This window comes from Poromitra crassiceps (genome assembly GCF_964638095.1).
Source record: "Poromitra crassiceps genome assembly, chromosome: 11".
NCBI classification, from domain to species: Eukaryota; Metazoa; Chordata; class Actinopteri; order Beryciformes; family Melamphaidae; genus Poromitra; species Poromitra crassiceps.
The window spans coordinates 35,481,919-35,504,418 of record NC_139643.1 but is presented as its reverse complement, the minus strand read 5'-3'; the positions used below and the strand labels follow the sequence as shown (position 1 = coordinate 35,504,418).

The 22,500-nt window shown below is 46.1% G+C and overlaps 1 protein-coding gene across 4 annotated transcripts in view; it reads right to left on the bottom strand.

Moving 5' to 3' along the window:
* The window catches only part of elmo1 (engulfment and cell motility 1 (ced-12 homolog, C. elegans)), a 141,422-nt gene that overhangs the window by 63,623 nt on the left and 55,299 nt on the right, over window positions 1-22,500 (bottom strand). For 3 of the 4 annotated variants that reach the window (XM_083645613.1, XM_083645614.1, XM_083645615.1), the window contains exons 7-16: window positions 18,525-18,560; window positions 16,717-16,816; window positions 15,503-15,654; window positions 15,031-15,109; window positions 13,197-13,238; window positions 12,732-12,782; window positions 12,006-12,128; window positions 10,527-10,655; window positions 8,271-8,375; window positions 5,454-5,562 (exon numbers count right to left, since the gene is read on the bottom strand). In XM_083645613.1, the coding sequence (XP_083501739.1) occupies window positions 5,454-5,562; window positions 8,271-8,375; window positions 10,527-10,655; window positions 12,006-12,128; window positions 12,732-12,782; window positions 13,197-13,238; window positions 15,031-15,109; window positions 15,503-15,654; window positions 16,717-16,816; window positions 18,525-18,560 (926 nt within the window). The remainder of the gene's footprint in view (window positions 1-5,453; window positions 5,563-8,270; window positions 8,376-10,526; window positions 10,656-12,005; window positions 12,129-12,731; window positions 12,783-13,196; window positions 13,239-15,030; window positions 15,110-15,502; window positions 15,655-16,716; window positions 16,817-18,524; window positions 18,561-22,500) is intronic. The other variant, XM_083645616.1, reaches the window with a different exon arrangement.

The window sequence follows — 22,500 nt, the reverse complement described above, 5'->3', positions numbered from 1 at the left end:
TCAGAATCACGAGAGATCATAGAACATTTTGATTGGAACGCCACAAGCACAAACTCTTTTTATAAGGATTTTACGGAACGTCAATGGGAAACTGAATGGGGAATGAAATTCCTTAGGCCCCATGCCGAACCCGGAAGAAGGTGTGACTTTGGCACTCTATACAGGGTTTCATCTGAGGGCGACAGTGTGTGTGTGATGTGTGCATCATTTGTCGTGTGTGTGTGTGTGTGTGTGTGTGTGTGTGTGTGTGTGTGTGTGTGTGTGTGTGTGTGAGAGCGCTAGCATGTGTCCCCATGGCCATATCTGTCGCGGCTGTCCATCTCTGCAGAGGGACACCACAGACAGTGAATCACTAAGCAGGCCCATTACTCAGTGCGCCGGGCCATTCTCAACAAGTCCATCAATATTCCATGGGGCGCGGGTCGGCCCAAACAGGGGAGTCAGAGAAGTCACAGCTTGGCGCCTGACTGACGCACTTTCCATGAAGCCATGTGTTCCAGGGGGAACACGGTGGGACAATTAATGTTTTAGGATCAGCGGCAGGACAACGAGAGAGACAGAGAGACACTGAGTTAACGGGAGGAAAGTGAGGAGAGAGAGAAGCAGTGTCAGTCTTCCTGTCCTGTCCTCCCAGTCTAACAGCACTGACAGCTGACTCACCTCTCCTCTCCTCCCCACAACACTACACGCCAGATCTGCATAGAAAATGTGTCAAAAAGAAAAATGCCAAAACTTTCGGTGGTGTCGCAAAGTCAGGGTGGGATGGAACAGAAAGAACACGGCGACATCTACTGTAGCATGGCATCAGACTGTCGAGTGGCTCAGAAAGAGCTGCTTGCTCTGTTGTTTAGGAAGGTGGTGAGATTGCCATTTGCTTCTGTCGTAGTGCCACTTCCATCAAACTCAAATGGATGGAGAGAGAGAGAGAGAGAGAGAGAGAGAGAGAGAGCATGGGAAAGCATTACAAGTCTGAGAGGGACAGATGTTCTTCTGCGACACAGAGAACAAAAAAGCAGCCAAAATGAAAGAAAGAACAGTGATGAAAGTGGGGGTGAGGGGGGGGAATTAAGCAAGCGAGCGAGCGGGGGAGAGAAGCAACTTCAACACCCCCCCCCCCCCCCACCCTCCCCCGGCAAATCCAGAACCCCCGATCCTCATGAGGGAAGAGGAGGCGAGGAGCCATGCTGGCATTTCTCACAGACGGGGACAGCAAATGATCCAGTAAAAAGTCACCGCTGCCACCATTAATCCTGGCTCTCCTTCTTCTATCTTTATCCACAAGCGGATGTGGAGCGCGGGGGGGGGGGGGGGTTGTCGGCTTTGGAGGGAGCTTTTAAGGAAACACTTTTTAAAGGCAACCATGACTTTTTAATGGAGAATTACAGAGTGCTTCCGCTCTGAGGTGGTGTAATGAAGTTTTGGGTGTTCGTGAGCACGACTGCATTAGCCTCCACGTGACCTCTATGTACCATCAGTCACGAAGAAACCTGCGCTACAGGCATAGCCTGCGATGTCACGTTGAAGGCTGGGTTCACCCAGGCTAGGACTGCATGGTGGCTTTGCTCCGCACTCTGAATCATTTAGAGGGTACAGCTGCCTTCTTATAGCTTTACCACTGCTGCAGCAAGCAGGCTGATTTGTGAACGGAGAACAGCATTCATCGTTCCTGTGTAAACTAAACTTGGTCTAAATGAGGAGACTGGAGGACGCAAATAGACTTTTTCACTGAAGAAAAATAACCAGCTAGAATTCAAGCTGTCATTGTCACACTTTGTCATAGTGAGATACTGTACAACGGTGTCTAATAGCGTAGTACTATGACTCAGATACCAAGGCTTCAGAGTGAACAAAACACAGGCATCTCACATCCTCATTAGCGCTAATAGCTATTTCACTGGTTTCTCTGAAAGGTCAACGAAATGACGACAGACAGTCGATGCAGGAGCGAGCGTGGCTTCTCATGTCCCTGAGAACACACACACACACACACACACACACACACACACACACACACACACACACACACACACACACACACACACACACACACACACACACACACCTACCTAATGCCCGGCCGTTCATCACCAAGTATCTCCAGAACCTGCCTGGCCCACAAACTCTCTCCAGAACCTGCCTGGCCCACAAAGTCTCTCCACAACCTGCCTGGCCCACAAAGTGTCTCCAGAACCTGCCTGGCCCACAAAGTCTCTCCAGAACCTGCCTGGCCCACATCACATTCGTCCTGCTCCTACATTCATCAGTGTGTGTTAATAGAGGCAGGGCTGTGTATGGAAATGCACTTAGCGCGCTACAAGGGAACACGACAACGCAGCTTCGGACTTGTGTGGGATGCTTTAGCATACTCCCATAGGGATGTGATGCATAATATGCTGTGTGTGTGTGTGTGTGTGTGTGTGTGTGTGTGTGTGTGTGTGTGTGTGTGTGTGTGTGTGTGTGTGTGTGTGTGTGTGTGCGTGCGTGTGTGCGTGCCCGCGCGTGCATGTGTGTGTGTGTGTGCGCGTGGTTGCATGCGCGTGTGTGTGGTTGCATGTGTGTGTGTTTTTGTGTGTAAATATTTACTGAGGTTGTGACAGAGATGAATGGGAACATTAGGATTTGGGACACAGTAAATATAAATAAATCTCAATATATTCTCTCCTCGCCTCCCCGATGATTTTTGCAGCATCTGATTTTATTTATTTCTTGTTTGTCTGTCGGCCCCCCCCCCCCCCCCATCTCCTTTGCATGCAAATTATGTTTTCCAGTCTTCTCATACATGACCTACTTGTGTAAATGGGAATCCTATCACGTCTGAACCAGGTGTGTGTGTGTGTGTGTGTGTGTGTGTGTGTGTGTGTGTGTGTGTGTGTGTGTGTGTGTGTGGAGTGTGTGTGTGTGTGTGTGTGTGTGTGTGTGTGGAGTGTGTGTGTGTGTGTGTGTGTGTGTGTGTGTGTGTGTGTGTGTGTGTGTGTGTGTGTGTGTGTGTGTGTGTGTGTGTGTGTGTGGAGTGTTCATTAGACAGCTATTGATCACAGACCATGATCTCATTATGGCAGCATAAAGGATCTCCAGACAGACAGAAAGATGGGTCATTGCCTGCACATTATGGGTTCATCTGAGCAATTATTTTTTTGTGCGCGCACACACAGTCATAAATATTAATAGTACGTTTGGTCTCTGAAGCTAGTACCAGCTTCAGTAAAGAGGGCATTATACAGCCATTGGGAATAGAAAGGTCCAGCACTAGGAGTTCAAGGTCATGAATGATATGATTCAACTCCAGCATCCCAGTCTGGTTATAACAGAAAACACCATCAGAGTCATTTGAACATTTTGCACGTGTGCAATGTGGGCTACTACATCATGAACACCAAGAGGATTAGCACAGCCGATTGGTTAGCATAGGTTTGGTAATGGTTGCATTGTGTTTACATCATTCTGGCTAGATCATGTGACGCTCCACACTCGCACCCGGCTCTCTGTATTTCAACAGGCAAGTCATTGAAAAACAAATGTATATTTATAAAAGATGGCCTGGCATCCTTGGGAATTTAGCTCTAATGCTTAAGCCTTCCACTGCATGCTTTACAAAACAGCAGAGAGAAAGATGCAGACTTTCTCTCTTTTTTTTTTACTATTTGGGGACAAGTTTGGTTACTTATTAATCAGCGTTTTGATGTGCCTGAGGTCAAAACTGTATTCTTTTATTTATTTATTTATTTATTTATACAGTTTTTTCAAAACTGTATTCAAGCTGTGGTGACGGGGATGCAGTTTCAATTCCCCAGAAGAGCGGGTCAGAAGGGCATCGGCAGTGGAGCTGCACATTCAAGACAGATAACACCTCACGAGACAGACAGCCTCGAGACACACTGCACACTATAAAAATAACACACACACACACACACACACCAAGTCAGGGTGACAGGGCTGCCAGATCACTGCAGTATGTCAAACTAGAAGCTGTGTGTGTGTGTGTGTGTGTGTGTGTGTGTGTGTGTGTGTGTGTGTGTGTGTGTGTGTGTGTGTGTGTGTGTGTGTGTGCGTGTGCGTGTGTGCGTGCGTGCACGTGCGTGTGCGTGCGTGCGTGCGTGTGTGAGGACATCAGCTTTCTGGTGAAAAGGATGACCTAACTCCATTTCTCTCCATCATCTCTGTGTTCTCAGGATTTGATTAAGCACAGAGAGAAAGAGAGTCTGGCAGAGATAAGAGGGTATTAAAAGAGAGAGGACGGCGAAAATTACAGTATTCCTTAGAAATCGTATAAATTATTACAGCCTGTCCTTATCTTGTAATGAAACCGAGCGGAGCACTTCTATCAGTACTTTTATGGACAAATGGGAGAAAAGAACATTTGGATGAAATTCGATTGAGCATTTCCATAGGCAAAGATGCAGGAGTGGACAATATCATTTCAGTATAGAATAAAGGCTATTGCCCCTTGCTGCAATTGGTAGCCAGGAGTAGAGAGCATTGCAATCAAGGGGCTATCTCGTAGCTCCCTTTGTGAAGCCAATGCGGAAGTAACGTATTGTTTCGAATGGCCTGCAGGGGGTGACTCCACTGGCTGCAAAAAGACGTCCCGTTACATGGAGGAAGTGAAAGGGAAAATGACCGTCCTAAAAAGACTTTCCTATGCTCTCAATCATCAGTTTCAAGTCTGCTTCAATACAGCATGGTCAATAGTCAATTATGGTCCCATTTCGAGTCAAATAGACGATAAAATGATTGCATGATGATTGACAGGCCACCTGTCCAGCTCGCCGATCACGAACCAATAGCAGGCCACGCTGTGGCTCTTCTCGTCCAAATTCACATCACTTCTGGGACTTCAAATAACCAAGATGGCGACGGTGAAAATGCCAACCTCCAGGCTTCAAAACGCGAGTCCAAAACCCAATGGGAGACGTCACGGTGGCTACCTCCATATATTTTTTACAGTCTATGATCGCAATGCAGCCGTTGTCCAACTCCCCCACGAAAAAAAGACAGGCAGATGAAAAGGGCACATCAGTTATAAATTGAACTAATAATGCCATCTCCTTCCCTACAGAGAGAACCAGGGCTCAATCTGGCACCAACTTGCCCATTAAGAAAAGAGAAAGGCACATCAACTCCTTCCCTGAGCAGTGAGTGGGCAGTATATTAGGCTGTGAGGGGGCTCAGTGGGGGCCAGGCGAACTCCCTACAGCACAATTACTAAGGATAATTTACACTTTCATCTGGGGAATGAGTGTGTTTGTGTGCAAGTTTGTGTGTGCTTGTGTGCGCATGTTTGTATTTTTGTGCACCTAACATTAACAGTGTGTGCGTCTCTGCCCGGGTAAAACACTCCCTCGGCTATTCCTCCCCCCGTCTATACGCTCATTCTGAAGGTCATGTGATGATGTGATGTGATGAAGGAGAAATGGCGTCTGCGCCGAGCCTGTTGAGGAGTGTGTCTGACTTACGGAGCTCGCCCACTTTGAGGATCTCGCAGAGCATCTTGGTCAGCTCGATGCTGCTGCGGCCAAACGGACACTCGTGCTTGTCCTCGCGACTGCTGTTCTCCAGAACAATCTGCGAACAAACGCACAACATAAATATGAAGAATGTCTGAACGTTTGCTGGAGTCAAGACTTGTAAGCTCGGCTATTTGATGATGTATTATGGCGAATTTACCGTCTCTATTATTCTCAGCGTGAATGGAAAAATATCGAACAGCCCAAATAAGAAGCATTTATTGCACCAAAATACATACGATTATAATACTTTTATTTCCCTTTAGTACATTCGAATCACCTTAAATTCTCCACCTAGTGATAGTTGGTCTACTCATCCTTTCTCCATAAACACTGCCATAATGGAGTCATTATTGGACCTGATTTGAACCCCTAAACCGCCTACTCAAAAGCCCCAAAACATGAATGAATTATCTCTCTAATTAGTGGATGGCAGCGGGGCGGCATAAATGAGGCCATCGGGGTCCCAATCATTCCAGCGGGGTGACACTTTAATTTGGGAAATTGGAGTGTGTATTTTGTCACACTGGGTCCATTGATAAGAGCTGAGTCGGCACTATAACACAGAGCCCCTCTCCTCTCCTCTCTTACTGCTCATTGAAGAGACTGGGAGCTTCACGCTAACATAAGCTGTTTTCCCACATGCGCCTTTTACCGCTAAATGACTGGAACGCGGTCTAATGCCTTCATGTGTGAAAGTTGTTGTTCCGGTATAAGCGCGACCCCGTCGTCGCGGACATTTCACCAGTTTCGAGCCAGTCAGAAGAGCGGTATGCGCGATAAGGCACACAAGTGTAGAACGGGTCCAGTCATTTGCCGCGACACCGGTCCTTGTGAGGTGTACACACGTTGCTTAACGTTCACTTCCAGCGTGCATCATCTAATCATTCGTGCACATCAAAGCAAACTACTTCTACATTTCGCTTCGTGCATTTGCTTTCTCTACATACATACAAGCGTTGGGCAGCTTGCAAGCCTCTGCCATTCTCGCTGTGTCTGTCCTGTGTGGCTGCTGCGAAGTGCGGAGGACTGAGTGAAGGACGGGCCTCTCTCGAGCAGAGAGGGGAGGGGGGAAATCGGCTGTGTTTATTATGCTGGCTTGACGCTGCTCTTAAGTCAAACGAGTCAGCAATATTATCAAAAGAGTGGACGCCGGCTGCATGTTTGTTTTTGTTTTTTTTCTGACTGGCCTCAGTGGCCTGCAGCACAGTTTATACGTCATGACCCCAGGCCACTCTCCTCCGCCCCCCACCCCCCAACATACCGGCTATTTGACGATTAGATTCCCACATGCGAGCGCTCAGGTGTGAAGGGAAATTCTGGGAAATGTCCGATATTGACTTACAGGTAATTTTCCGGTACGCATGTGGAAAAACGGCTAGTCTGTAAGGCCTGCACACATGCATGCACACACACACACACACACACGCACACACACACACACACACACACACACACACGCACACACACACACACACTATTTGCAGGTGCGTGGTCAGACAGATGTGCAGGTGTTCAGTTTATACAACCGCACACATTCACACCAACAGGTTAATCACAGTAGAGTGCTGGACAGGTGCCAGATACTTAGATAATTACTGCTTAGAGTTAGCCTGAATTAGCACACACGCACGCACGCACACAAATCACTAAAGCCAGTGGATACCGTCCAACCTCACAGAGTCACCTGCAGTTGAGTCAATTTAGCGGGAGTATAAATTCATGTTGACGGTCGCATAAAAACAACACAAAGCTTTCTCTAAACTTTGTGTCGCTCTGTAATTTTGTCTTATAGACATTGTCTACTTTACCCATCTTTTGATTAATTATGAATTAGGCCTTTTCTTATCCGGGCCGTCCTCCTGTGTGACTTTTTAAAATGCTCTCTGCCTTTTATGCATTTTATATGATTCTGTTTTTTTACTCTGTGGCACTTTGAGATTGATCGAAAAGTGCATGACAAATGAAATGTGTCATGCACTTTTCATAATAATAATTATAAATTATAGTTCAATGACGTTCATCATGTCTTCGTAACCGCCAGGTCTGCCGCGCCGGCCACGCCCACTGTGACGTGACGGGGCCACTGGGTCTGGGGGCCACGACACGTCACAGTGGCCGTGGCCGGCGCGGCAGACCTGGCGGTTCTGCTGGGCACCCGGCCAGTCATGTAAAAACAACTGGTTGACACGTCATACCCAGCTGTCAGTAGACTGCTTCTGAGGAAGGCGAGAGCTATCGCCGAAACTGTCAAGGTAAAAACATCTAATAAACCTATATGTCTGAACAAAAGAAAACAAAAAACTGTCTAATTATAAATTATAATTATATAATTATAAATTGCAGAAGATGCAATTCATAATTATTTATTATTATTATTACAAAAATGCTTCAAGTCCTTCCACTATTACTCTGGGACTGACACTGAAAGAATGAACAGAATGACAGAATTTCCAACAGGGAACTATGTGGGTGTGGTCCAGAATCTATCAGAGGGAGGCGTGAGTCAGCTGGTAGGAGGGGAGGAGGAACAACACTGCAGGATTCACTGGGCTGCAGCCATTTAGTATGTGTGTCCGCGTGTGCGTGTGTGTGTACACGTGTGTGCATGTGCGTGTGTGTGTGTGTGTGTATGTCCATGTGTGCGTGTGTGCGTGTGTGTGTGTGCGTGTGTGTGTATGTGTGTGCATGTGTGCGTGTGTGTGCATGTGTGCATGTGTGTGTGCGTGCGTGCATGTGTGTGTGTGTGTGTGTGTGTGTGCTCACCCTGATGTAGGCGTCCTGGTGGTGTCTGGCAAAGTACAGCATGTTATCCAGAGCCAGCATGCCTGGAGGAATCTGGGTGAAATCCACAGCCGGATTCACATGATTCTGATGGGGGGGGGGGGGGGGGGAGACAGAGAGAGACAGGTTGTTGAAGTTGAATACTTAATAGGCTAGATATTGCAAGACATTTATTTATTTAGATATATTCAAGGTTAAGTGCATGATGACTCAGGATTCGGTATTACTAGTTGGGTTTCCATCCAAAGGTATCGCAAATTTTAATAGAATTTTCAGAAAGTCGGCAAAAGTCAATGCGAAATAATGGTGCCATTATGCAGAGGCTGCTATTATTATTGTGCTATTATAGAGCTGTCAATCACCTCGTGTTTGAGGCTGTCTGCCTCTGCTGCTCTGCTGCTAGACCCCGATACATGCGCAGGCAGGCAGCGACCAAGCTCAATTAAACACATCAACGCTATTCATTTAAAGTTTCTTGATGATCTACAATGGTACAGTACATAGACCATAAGATGCAATTTCTGGATTACCAGGTGCCACTCTTCAACTGCAAGCATAACGTTATAATCCACGGAGCAATTCTAGAAGTGAGTCGCATTAATCGCAGTCTTCTGTTTAAACACTCCACATAGGCTATTTACCATTATTTACCTTAAGTATATAGCTCTATTTAGTGTACGCTGACATGTCAACAGGAAACTGCGTGACGACGGAAGATTAGCTTAATCTGTTTCCACTGCATTTATCGCATTACCATTTATCGATAACGCCAACTTTTCCACCTCAACCAAGCGTGACAACTTTTTGTGATTTTTTCTGCCGCATTTTGCAGTGTTTCCACTCAGTTTTTTATACGCAAATTGAAATTTGACATAAAAACAGGTGGATGCAATCCCGACTACTGATACACTTTCCCCACCCAGAACTTTCCAGTTGGGGACACAAACCCATGTGAGGAGAAAGCATGCACATCCTAAAGCAACGGGGCAGGTGCTGAGCCCAAGGTGGTGAACACAATACAAAAAGAATAAAACAGCTTAGACAGTGCAGACTCCAGTTTCAATGACTTCTCACACCGAGAGTCAAAGTGATGTTTGGAGCGTCTTCATCAGATCAAACCCACAGCTTTCAAAACAAGCCCGCTTCTCTAACCTCTCAGACTAACACTTCCCCCAGCATCTGCTCACTGTATCTCAGACTGTCAGTGCTATCTTAACCTACTTAGATCCTATCAGATACAGCATGCAGCCAGAGATCAGACACACATCAGACTTCAAAAAGGAGCAGAGCACGCACAAATATGGGGCCACACCCGCCCCCTCACCCCGACACGTCTCAAAGATACTCTCTCCCTCATAGAAACATTCACATGCACAAATAAGATTCCAGAATGTGTTGTACTTAAAAAACCCGGCGGCATTAAAACGTAAACAAATTACCTCGCCAAAGATAAGGTCTATCTAGAGAGTTCTGGTTTGTGTGTGCGTGTGCGTGTGCGTGTGTGTGTGTGTGCCTGCAGGCAGTCTAGCATGGAAAGGGGACTAGGGATTTTGGGGTGTTTTTTCTCCACACTAGTGGGAGGGGCAAGGTGATTAAACAGGCCTTATCTTTGCTGAGCACACTACAGTACTGTCGGAGAGGGGGGGATCTCACCAAGACCCCCTCAACAGCTTCGGGCTTACATTAAGGTCCCCAATGGGTTCAGTATAAGTCCCCCGTGCGATACTTAGACCACTGCACACAAGACACACACACACACACACACACACACACACACACACACACGCACACAAGTTCAAAAAGAGGGGCAGAGGTTAACAAAAGACTGCAATAGAGAGGAAAAGACGAGGAGCATAAGAATGCAATTTAATAAGATGGATGAGAGAAAAGTATTGTTAATATACACATCCATATGTGCGCGCGTGGACACACACACACACACACACACACACACACACACGTCTCCAGGCATGCCTAGACAGCAGCACTATCTAAGGGCAATCATCTCTGTTCTAAACCAATTAACAGCCGTCCGTCCCCCTGTGGTCCTTTCCCATCTCAGTCTTGAGGAGGCTGTGTGCGTGTGCTTGCGTGCATGTGTGAGTGTGTGGGGTAGTTTGAGGCCACCTGAGCCAGAACCTTGTAATGTTCTCAGAGAACGGCAGCTGTTTGACGTGCTGTGACACACACACACACACACACACACACACACACACACACACACACACACACACTTACGATGAAGCCCAGCTTCTTGTAGTCACGCGTGTACATGGACTTGCGTTTCTCGATGCTGCCGCTGCTGTTGGGCTCACACTCCACGTCAAAGGCAATCCTCCGCAGCTCAAAGATGATGTCCCTCTGAGCCTGCACACACACAGAGGAGGAGAAGAGTGAAGTCAGACATGATGTCCCTCTGAGCCTGCACACACACAGAGGAGGAGAAGAGTGAAGTCAGACATGATGTCCCTCTGAGCCTGCACACACAGACAGTGAAGTCAGACATGTTGTCCCTCTGAGCCTGCACACACAGAGGAGGACAGTGAAGTCAGACATGTTGTCCCTCTGAGCCTGCACACACAGAGGAGGACAGTGAACTCAGACATGTTGTCCCTCTGAGCCTGCACACATACAGAGGAGGACAGTGAACTCAGACATGTTGTCCCTCTGAGCCTGCACACACAGAGGAGGACAGTGAACTCAGACATGTTGTCCCTCTGAGCCTGCACACACAGAGGAGGACAGTGAACTCAGACATGTTGTCCCTCTGAGCCTGCACACACAGAGGAGGACAGTGAACTCAGACATGTTGTCCCTCTGAGCCTGCACACACAGAGGAGGACAGTGAACTCAGACATGTTGTCCCTCTGAGCCTGCACACACACAGAGGAGGAGAGTGAAGCACTGGTCATAAATGCATCCATCCATCCATCCATCCATCCACTATCTTATAATTGAAGAATACATTTGCATCATCTCCGCTGGCTGGAGTCCAGCTGTGCCCGAGGCCGTCTGGCCAACAGCCAGCTGTTCTTATTATTTTGTGGACAAATTGTGATGGTTTTCAAAACTCTGGCAGATCTGTCCAAACCTGGCCACAAACTACAGCACAAAAATGAATGATTGTTTACTCTAAAAAGAGTATTTGCTGTTTTTATGCAACATTATAATGCTCCTAATATCTCTTTAACAAAATAACATACTGGGAGAAAACAATAACAATAAAATGAATTGCATTGTTTTGCTGCTCTTCTGCTCCAGTGCTTGCTTGTCTTGTTTCCAGGTTTGTGAGACACACTGTGCTTTTCTTTTTCATTTCTTCACATCCTCCAGTTCTTTGGATAGCTCTGCTAATTAGTGGAGACACTCGAGCACAACACGGCTAGCCAAATCAGGAGGAGACAAAGCATTTCATCTGGTTAACTTCTCGTCCTCCCACTTCCTCAAGCCATTCTAGGGGAAAGAATGGCTAGCAGTGAGGGGTCCAACACAAGCACAGTGCCAATCTGCAACATCTGTGTGTGTGTGTGTGTGTGTGTGTGTGTGTGTGTGTGTGTGTGTGTGTGTGTTTCCCCTAGTTTTGACTAGCTGCAAAGAGGAAGTGACTCCTCTTCTCTCTTTCCAGCATCCACCCACCTATCCACCCCTCCACCATCCAAACCACCCGTCACTACATCCATGGCTAAACCCCTGTCTGTGTCCCCCAAGGCCCCCCACCTGGTCCTGGGGATCCATCTTGGTCATCATGCGGTCCTCCAGCAGGTTGAAGGTGAGGACCTGCAGCACATACAGCTGATGGGCCATCTCGTCGTTGATGGGCTTGGTGCTCCGGATCACATTCTGAGGACGCCGTAGAGGAGGGTGGTGTAGAAGAGGGTGGTGTAGAGGGGAGACATGGATTTTTAGAAAGGGATCGAAAGGGAGAATGAAGTGATTTGGAAGTGAGAAGGAGTGAGTGAAGAGGATTAGAAAGTGAGACGCAGATGAGGGGACAGATGAGAGAGACAGATGAGGGGACAGATGAGACAGATGAGGGGACAGATGAGAGAGACAGATGAGGGGACAGAGGGGACAGGGGATAGAGAAGTCAGATTGGAAACACAAAAGGAAAAGAGGATCAGGTGTAAGAGCAAGTACAGATAATAACCAAAAGAGGTGCGATAGAGGGAGAAGCTACAAACACCGTGGCAAATGTCATTTTCCATTTTTATATCAGGCATCATTAATGTGCAGAGAGGCATACACCCGAACACAGAGAGAGATAAAGAGAGAGAGAGAAACAGACACAAAGAGAGAGATAGACATAAAGTGTGAGAGAGATTAAGAAAGAGAGAGACAGACAGACAAGAGAGAGAGAGAGAGGGAGAGAGAGAGAGAGAGAGATGTATGCAGTGGAGAGGTGGAGACCTGGAGAGGGGAAGGGTATGATGAGGTAAGACTTACACTGAGAATGATGGAGCGCAGCTGTTTCTGGGCAAGAATATGGGCCATCTCCTGCAGAGGGGGAGAGAGAGGGAGAGAAAGAGAGAGACCTTGAAATATCAAAGAAAGGGAGACTAGGAAGAGGATGAGACAAAATAAAACAAGTACGTCACAGCAAACCGACCAACCGACCCACATCAAAGCAGTTTTTTCAGGGTCCTCTATTTTGAAGTGACACATGAATATGGGTAAAATAAATAAATAAATAAATAAATAAATAAATAAATAAATAAATAAATAAATAAATCTCTAACATTGCCACTGCAACACTGCATACTAAGCAGTGGACAGGCTATAAAAGAAGAAGAAAATGAAATGAGAAAGCCATCCCAAAATAGAACTCAATTAAAAGAGGGAGACTGAGTGCACTAACTGATATCTGCTACAGTGCATACTACAAAGGGTGCTAATCAAGGGTGCACTTACTGTCAGGGGACAATTAAGGATGTCCACATTGTGCTCATCAAACTAGCATACCGTGTGCAGTCAGAAACAGAGAGAGAGAGAGAGAGAGAGAGAGGGTGAGTGAGTGAATGTGGAAAAAGAGGAAGAGCTTGAGAGGAGGGTTTAAAAAGAAAGAAAATAAGAGGATTGTTCTGTCGGAGGTGCAGCTTGTGGAGAGTGGGAAGGTATCAGCAGGAGTCAGCAGAATGGAGAGACTGGGGGATCGTAATGACAGCTTTGCTGATAGTCGCTTCCTTAGCACACACATACTGCACAGTACTGCACTCACTACTCACACATACTGCACAGTACTGCACTCACTACTCACACATACTGCACAGTACTGCACTCACTACTCACACATACTGCACAGTACTGCACTCACTACTCACACATACTGCACAGTACTGCACTCACTACTCACACTACTGTACTGCACTCACTACTCACACATACTGCACAGTACTGCACTCACTACTAACACATACTGCACAGTACTGCACTCACTACTCACAGACTATCTGTCCCTCTCTTCCTTAGCACACACATACTGCACAGTACTGCACTCACTACTCACAGACTAGCTGTCCCTCTCACTCACAGAGAGTCAAAAGCTGGAGATCATTACGCTGCCATTAGCTCATAGCTTGTTTTAAAATGTGTCATCTGTGATTCCTCTGCGTAAAAAAGTAGCTGACATGATGAACAGGTGCTGTCCCATAACTTCACATTAGAAAACTGCCTCTGTGCAGAAATGGAATGGACTGCTATAAACTTCCATCGCCTCCACCTGAGATAATGGAGACATCGCTCACTTAATGTTGCTTACAATTGCTATGAACCGACCTTAATGTGTTTTGTGCTGCGCGCCTCGAGACAACGTGTCAAAATGTGCTTATTTAGCCTGGGTAAATGTAGCAGTGAGCAGGAGGAGCCTGCTCCACTATGTCTATGCAGTGGTAATGAGTAGGAGGAGCCTGCTCCACTATGTCTATGCAGTGGTAATGAGTAGGAGGAGCCTGCTCCACTATGTCTATGCAGTGGTAATGAGTAGGAGGAGCCTGCTCCACTATGTCTATGCAGTGGTAATGAGTAGGAGGAGCCTGCTCCACTATGTCTATGCAGTGGTAATGAGTAGGAGGAGCCTGCTCCACTATGTCTATGCAGTGGTAATGAGTAGGAGGAGCATGCTCCACTATGTCTATGCAGTGGTGCGGTAAAGCTGATTCCTGCATAGTGCGCCTTCAAATTTGTATGCCGCTGGGGGAAAGCAGTGAGTTAGCATCATTCATTATTAACGTCAAATCACACCGTTGGACCCTATGGTGCTGATGAGAGGGATCATGTGATTAGCTGAGGGCAAAGTGTGACATACAGTAGAGGAGAGAGAGAGAGAGAGAGAGAGAGAGAGAGAGAGAGAGAGAGAGAGAGAGAGAGAGAGAGAGAGAGATGAGTGGAGTGCGTGCATGGAGGAGCAGAAATGTCTTCTGAGCAGAAATGAACGGAGGGAGAGATGGAGAGATTGGAGAGAGGGAAGGAGGAGGACTGGTGGTGCATTTATAGTCACTTATATCACTACTTTGCTGCTAGATTTAACTGGTTTATTGTAGAGAGCTGGATAGACACCTGATAACTGACGGATAAACACACAAACACACCAAGTGCACAGGTACATACAGTAAATACGGTAATGCCGATGTGAGAATAAAAAGCTGTAATATTGATGAAGTGTAAATATGTTCCTGTGACCTGTGTATACGTACATAATGGTGTGCATGCAGTGTGTGCATGCTGTGTGTGCATGCTGTGGCCTTACCTGTCTCTTCTCCTCAGGGGCTTTGAGGAAGAGAGCGTTGATGACGGCGATAGTGTAGGTCTGAATATCTTGGTCGTTCCTGGGATTAGAAAATACCACAAAACTTAAGGTTATGAACATAACCCGGTTCAATGAGTAATATGAACGAGGTGCCTCGCTTTTTTTTCATGTTTTTTTTTGCGGGGAGTTCCTATCTGGAGGAAACCCCCGGGGAGCACGCAAGCATGCAAACTCCACACTGAAAGGCCCTGTTTGACGAGCCCACCTGGGCCGTAGGCACTGAGGACATGGGAATGGGGACACACCCTCAGCACCCCCACAGCGACCCAGGGGGGACTCGAAGCCAGGCCACGACCTTCCTGCTGTGAGGCGATAGCGCTACCACGCCTCGCTATTTGGGGTAACGCATACTCATGCACACACGCACACATACACACACACAATGCAGTGCCATTGTGATTTCTCTACTCACCCCTGAAGATGTGGGATGAGCTGTCCAATGGTGATCTCTTGCGCCACCTTCTGGTAGAGGTCCTGACTGTTGAGCACCATGGACTCCAGGATGGCCAGGGAGCGCTGCAGCACTGCCGTGTCCATGGCCGACTTGTTCACATAGCTGGCAATCTGCAAGGAGTCCAGACCAGGAGAGATCAGCTGGGGTAGGACTCTGTGTCAAACACTCCACGTCAATTATTAGCTGCAACCAGCACCTCTACAGTAAAAGTCACTCTGTCAGTTGGTCCACAAAAAGTTTTAGCGGGCACAGTTTTTGCCATAGGAGGCTGAAATTTGGCATGGAGGTCAAGTGTGTGTGTGTGTGTGTGTGTGTGTGTGTGTGTGTGTGTGTGTTCATGCCAATTTGCAACATGGGGGGGGGGTCACATTTTTAAATGCAGGGTGGCAGAGGCAAGGGAGGGGTGGGCTGCCCCTGCCATCTAGGAAATTCACATCATGGTGCCAGCTATTGGGAATTTGCGCTTGTTAAATTAAATCATACTTCCAGCAATGCATTTCAGACAGTGGACTCGACTGTAGATTTTTAGACATCAATCTACAATGACAATTATTGACTTCTTATGAAAACTGGGCACTGAATTTAATTGGTCTGAATCCTTTTAAAGCCTAGAATACAAGTCCAAGTTAAAGCTGTGCTTTCTGTACTTCATATCTAAAGTATCATGGTGCTCAAACAGCAAATAATGTGTTGTTGCACTATTACGGGAATGGAACTCTGTATGCATATAAATCAACATAACATTTATATATCCAGGAATCTAAACATGGATTATTGAATCATAAATCTGTTCATAGTAACAGTTAATATAATAATAGATTCTTTGTTTTGCTTGCCCATATGGTTTATACTTCTGGTATCATTAAAAAGTTAGTATTACAGTACTGGAAGAGCCGATACTTGAAGCTGAGCTTGAAGTTTCTCCATCGTCTACTCCCTACTACCTTCATGTCAATCACATAAAGTTCAACACTAAGGTCCTCCGACATCACAACTTCATTATTTAGCATTTTAGCACAAGTCTGTCTGCTGTTCTGGCAAAAGTATTGTTACTGCAGAAGAGGACTGGTTATCATTTAATAACATTTGTTGTATACTATTGTATGGCAACTAAATCAACGCGTTTGCCTTTCACAACACATGGCATCACCACAGCCTTTTGCTTGGCTGACCTTTTTGATGAAGGCCACAGAGAAGGTGTCCCAGGAGACGATGCCGTGGTCCATCAGCTCCACGAAGGCCGTCAGAGTGAAGGACAGCAGGTCCCCAAAGCTACGAGACAACGCACGCACGCACACACACACACACAGACACACACAATAGGAAACCTCCCTGTGGATGACCGCCTCGAGCTGTGCACAGCGGCAAAGTCAAGCAGGCTCGGAGCAGAAAGAGGAAAGAGCAGTCAGTAGAGGATGAGAGGGAGCAGGTGGACACAGGGGCAGAAGAAGAGAGCCAGGCTTGCTGAGGAACAGAGAGAAACGGAGACATAGAGAGAGAAAGAAGTGGAAAGGAGAGGTTTGTGTTGGAGAACCAGCAGGTAGCAGTGTGGCGTTGGGTCAGGACCACAGAGCTAACAGCACACAGCGCCGTCATGCAGCCACACACATCAGGAAGAAACAGTCACTCTGCAAGAGCCACAGGAGGCCAAAGCAACGTACAGCTGTATCCAAAAAACATGTACGATGCTGGAGATATTTAACCAGACATTTTCAGATCATTTAGGAATCAAAGACAAAATTATTAGCAAAGAAACTTTGAGCCTCAGCCATTCCGCATTCCCATGACTTGACCAATAGATTTTACAATACTGACCCCTACTGTTCAATTTTGGCATTGTAGAATTATACTCCACTGAGGCTTTTACTGTTGGGGCTTATATTCAGCCTGTCATCTTTTATGTGTTAATTATCCTTGTTCAGCCTCATCAAGCTGAGGTACATATGGTGACATCCTAGTTACAGAAGGATAATCAAGATGGCAACGGTGCCAAAGACAACAGTATACAGCAAAAACCAAGTATCTCCAACATCTAGACTTTTCAGTTATTGAGGAAGAACTGGTTAATGTTCTTCTTGATTCATTTAATGTACATATTTAAGAGTTTACAATGCCTTTTCAAAAGGGTTAATTGTCCCAGCCTCCCAGGTGGAGCAATATTCACCATAAGGTTCAGTAAAAAGCACAGAAAAAGGTTAAAAACAATTGGAGATTATGGGTTTTAAGGAAGACAAGAGTCAACAGAGAGCATTGGGGTCAGTGTTGCGGCATGGTAGGTGATTAGTGTACAGTCATAGTCAGATGGTACAATTAGTAGTCCAGAGATGAGGAAGCTTTTGCAGATGGCACTGGGCATTTACCGTAGATGACATCCATAACTACACGGCACTAACATGGAATCCTACAAGTTTGACTTTGGGAGGTAGACTACAAAAGGCAGAGGTGGTCAAGAAACCCTTGCTGATGATGGATGATGTGATGTTCCCATTACCAGCTATGGCGATGAGGGCTAGTGGATGGGCTAATGATGAGGAACGCTCTAACAGCTGAACAAAACGCCCGCAGGAGGCCCATCAACTTATTATTCACCCCATGGAAAATCCCCTCACCCAGAGCAGGACCGCCTTGTGAGGAACACCAAGATTTACTTTCTGCCAGCAATTACTTGTACCGGAAGCAATGGTGCTTTTTTTGAGAAGCTTCTAACAGCTTTCATGGTCAATGTTACTTTCTGATTCGAGGATGTTTTCAGAGATAAATCTTGGTCCTCTTTCAGTTTGTGTACCCCAAGGAACCAGTTGCCCAAAACCACATGCAAAAAAAATGACACTGATTTCAAAATGGAAGCTATATAATACAGATATGTTATGTTCCCATAATGCACCGGGACGGAATCTTAATCATGCAGACTCGGCCAGCGGGTTAGGAAGAGCGCAGAGCCAATGAGATTACCGGCCCGGGGGAAAGGGGAGGGGCTTACCAGGGCTTCATAATCTTCTGTAGTTTCTGATAGCGCCTGCAAAGATTTGAGAAACTTTGGTGTCAAGGTGGGAAGCAAACGACAAAACCTTTCAGTCTCATCCAGAACAGAGCAGGGAACAAGACAGGTCATATTTTGTCCTGGTTTTAATGCACAAACTTCCTTGAAAATGAGACCAGACTCTGTCACAAGAACTGTCCAGAGTCTACAACTTTGCATGGTAAACTGTTAAACATCATAAACATTATTGCATATTTCTTTATACTTAAAGAGACAAGTAGCATGTGCTTAAATGTCAACATTTCATTCAACAGAAAATTACTTTCATACTTTGATGTGATAAAGTTACTACTATCATACTACACAGTAAGTAAGAGAAAAGAAGTTCAATGGTACTAATTAAAGCAAAAAACAAAACAACAACCTGGATTTATGTTTTACAAGTCACCCTGAACAGAATTTTCTGAAAATAAAGCATTATAGAGCAACGGCCTAGAACAGAGGCCGTAGGGGCACCTGCTAAGCGTGCACATCTACGTCCTGTAAATAGCTTATTTTCTACCACGCAGCGGCTCATATGCTTATTATATGATAAATGTGAGCCGCTCTATTTACCTCACTCACCTTTATTTGCTAGTTTCCACATCCGGGGACTGACTGTGTAACCAAGTCCCGCGAGAATCTCACATCAGTTGAGAGTTCAGCTGCAGTGGATCAAGCCGCCATGTTTCATGTGGAGTAAACACCATGGATATTTATCTGATTTCGAGAATATGGACGATGCATTTGAATTCGATGGCCGCCCGTATATATTTGAGTGGGACTAACGTTATATGGATTACTAACTGAGGAGCGGGGGCAACAGGAGCTTCTTTCTCTCTACCAATGTGACGGACAGCAGACAGAGACAGAGTAGTCTCACATGGTCAGACCCAACGCAGCAAGGTAAATACAGCGTTCATTTTCTCATTGTCTCTGTGATATAATAAGGATATGAGCCGGTGCGTGGCAGAAAATAAGCTATTTACAGGACGTACATGCATGCTTGGCATGTGTCCCTACGGCCTCTGTTCTAGCTCTATAATGCTTTATTTTTCAGATAATTCTGTTCAGGGTGACATGTAAAACATAAGTCCAGCTGGAAATAAGGCCCAAGTTGTAAAAAAACAGAATTCTCCTTGAAGGACTTTTCAATAAGTCACAGACACTGAAAGCATGCAAAGCAGAAATAGTTGAAAAAGCAGTTTGTTGAAACAGTCGAGTCAACCAACCTTGCTGGCCCACACACAGCAAGCTCGGCTCGCAATGATGACAGTGCACAGAAATGCCCAAACAACACACTTTCATTCATCATGGCAAAAATGACTTTTGAAACAGCAAAGAAAAAACCTCCCCATATGTTTTCATAAATAATCAGCCTTCTTAATAAGCTAGTTTGAAGTTGCACTGTACACCCTGAACTGCTACTGTGCAGCAGGAAATGGTTGTTCCAGGTTTTAGTCAGTAGAGGGCACTATCTGACTTTGACTTGTGGCGCCCAATTAGGCAGCAGCAGCTCTTCACAGAACGCTCAACAACATGAATACAATACAGCCGGGTAACGCGTTAGATCACAGCACCTCTCTGCTCTCAAGAGTCTCCAGCTCTAAGCACTACACTACACCAAGTTGGCTGGCGGACATGCTGATGAGTGTGTGTGTGTGTGTGTGTGTGTGTGTGTGTGTGTGTGTGTGTGTGTGTGTGTCAGACACAGATACCTATCTCTGCCTGCGTGTCCATGTTTCATAAGCTCCTTTTGTTAAGATGCCTCTTTCAATCTCTGCAGTACTGAATGCTAGTTGATGCGAGGGTAATTTCCATAAAAACACATTTAATGAAAGAGCCAGGAGCAGAGCGGAGTTGACATCGGGTACCACTGTGACGGTTCCTCGCAGAAAGATCCGACAGTCAAATATTTGCTAATTAGAACATTATACGCAAAGAGGAGGAGAGGCTTTAACGATTTCCTGTCAGAGAGAAGAAATGTATGTAATGCTAGAGGGGCCTGCTGTCCCACGCCCACAAATAGGAAGTCATTAAATGGTTTTTGTTGAAGAAGAGCAGACATTAAATCTCTGCCCGGAATTTGAACCCATATACCCCATGAAGGGAGAGGACAGTCAGTTTTTACAATTTAAGGATTCAACACAAAGCATCCTTTAAACGGTCCTTTGTGGTGTTACAGTAACAACTGGTGTAACGGCCTCTCACAGTTACAGTAACTGCCGGTGTAATGGGCCTCTCACAGTTACAGTAACTGACGGTGTAATGGCCTCTCACAGTTACAGTAACTGCCGGTGTAATGGCCTCTCACAGTTACAGTACCTGCCGGTGTAATGGCCTCTCATAGTTACAGTAACTGCTGGTGTAACGGCCTCTCATAGTTACAGTAACTGGTGTAACGGCCTCTCACAGTTACAGTAACCGGTGTAACGGCCTCTCACAGTTACAGTACCTGCCGGTGTAATGGCCTCTCATAGTTACAGTAACTGCTGGTGTAACGGCCTCTCATAGTTACAGTAACTGGTGTAACGGCCTCTCACAGTTACAGTACCTGCCGGTGTAATGGCCTCTCACAGTTACAGTACCTGCCGGTGTAATGGCCTCTCACAGTTACAGTAACTGACGGTGTAATGGCCTCTCACAGTTACAGTAACTGCCGGTGTAATGGCCTCTCACAGTTACAGTACCTGCCGGTGTAATGGCCTCTCACAGTTACAGTAACTGACGGTGTAATGGCCTCTCATAGTTACAGTAACTGCTGGTGTAACGGCCTCTCACAGTTACAGTAACTGCCGGTGTAATGGCCTCTCACAGTTACAGTAACTGACGGTGTAATGGCCTCTCACAGTTACAGTAACTGCCGGTGTAATGGCCTCTCACAGTTACAGTAACTGACGGTGTAATGGCCTCTCACAGTTACAGTAACTGCCGGTGTAATGGCCTCTCACAGTTACAGTAACTGACGGTGTAATGGCCTCTCATAGTTACAGTAACTGCCGGTGTAACGGCCTCTCACAGTTACAGTAACTGACGGTGTAATGGCCTCTCATAGTTACAGTAACTGCCGGTGTAACGGCCTCTCACAGTTACAGTAACTGACGGTGTAATGGCCTCTCACAGTTACAGTAACTGACGGTGTAATGGCCTCTCACAGTTACAGTAACTGACGGTGTAATGGCCTCTCATAGTTACAGTAACTGCCGGTGTAACGGCCTCTCACAGTTACAGTAACTGACGGTGTAATGGCCTCTCATAGTTACAGTAACTGCCGGTGTAACGGCCTCTCACAGTTACAGTAACTGCCGGTGTAACGGCCTCTCACAGTTACAGTAACTGGTGTTAACGGCCTTTCACAGTCATGAAACGGACAGGAGCCACCTGAGTCCATCAGTCTGTGTGTGTGTGTGTGTGTGTGTTTTGATCAGCCATTAGCTTCTATTCTTGGAAACAATTTGGCAACACTGGCAGTTGGCGAGGGCCAATCGATTGGACAGTTTCTGGAGAGCAGTAAGCAGTTATACAAAACTTTGGAAAACTTAGGAAAACTCTGTAACTGAAGAACTTAAACTTAAAATGTAACAAAGTACATTACTTCAAACAAAATGTACTTAAGTAAAAGTAAAAGTACACTACACAAAAAAGCTACTCAGTTACAGTAATGAGAGCAATTGTAAAACAGTTACTTTCCACCTCTGCTAGTACACAAGTGCTTGGCTCTTCTGACTTTAGTGAAGCAGAAGGACATTTGACCTTGTGTGAGTGTGGGTTTACAACACAAGTGACCTTGTGTGTGTGAGTGTGAGTGTGAGTGAGTGAGTGAGTGAGTGAGTGAGTGAGTGAGTGAGTGAGTGAGTGAGTGAGTGTGTGTGTGTGTGTGTGTGTGTGTGTGTGTGTGGGTTTACAACACAAGTATCTCTTCGGAGCCAACGGGCAG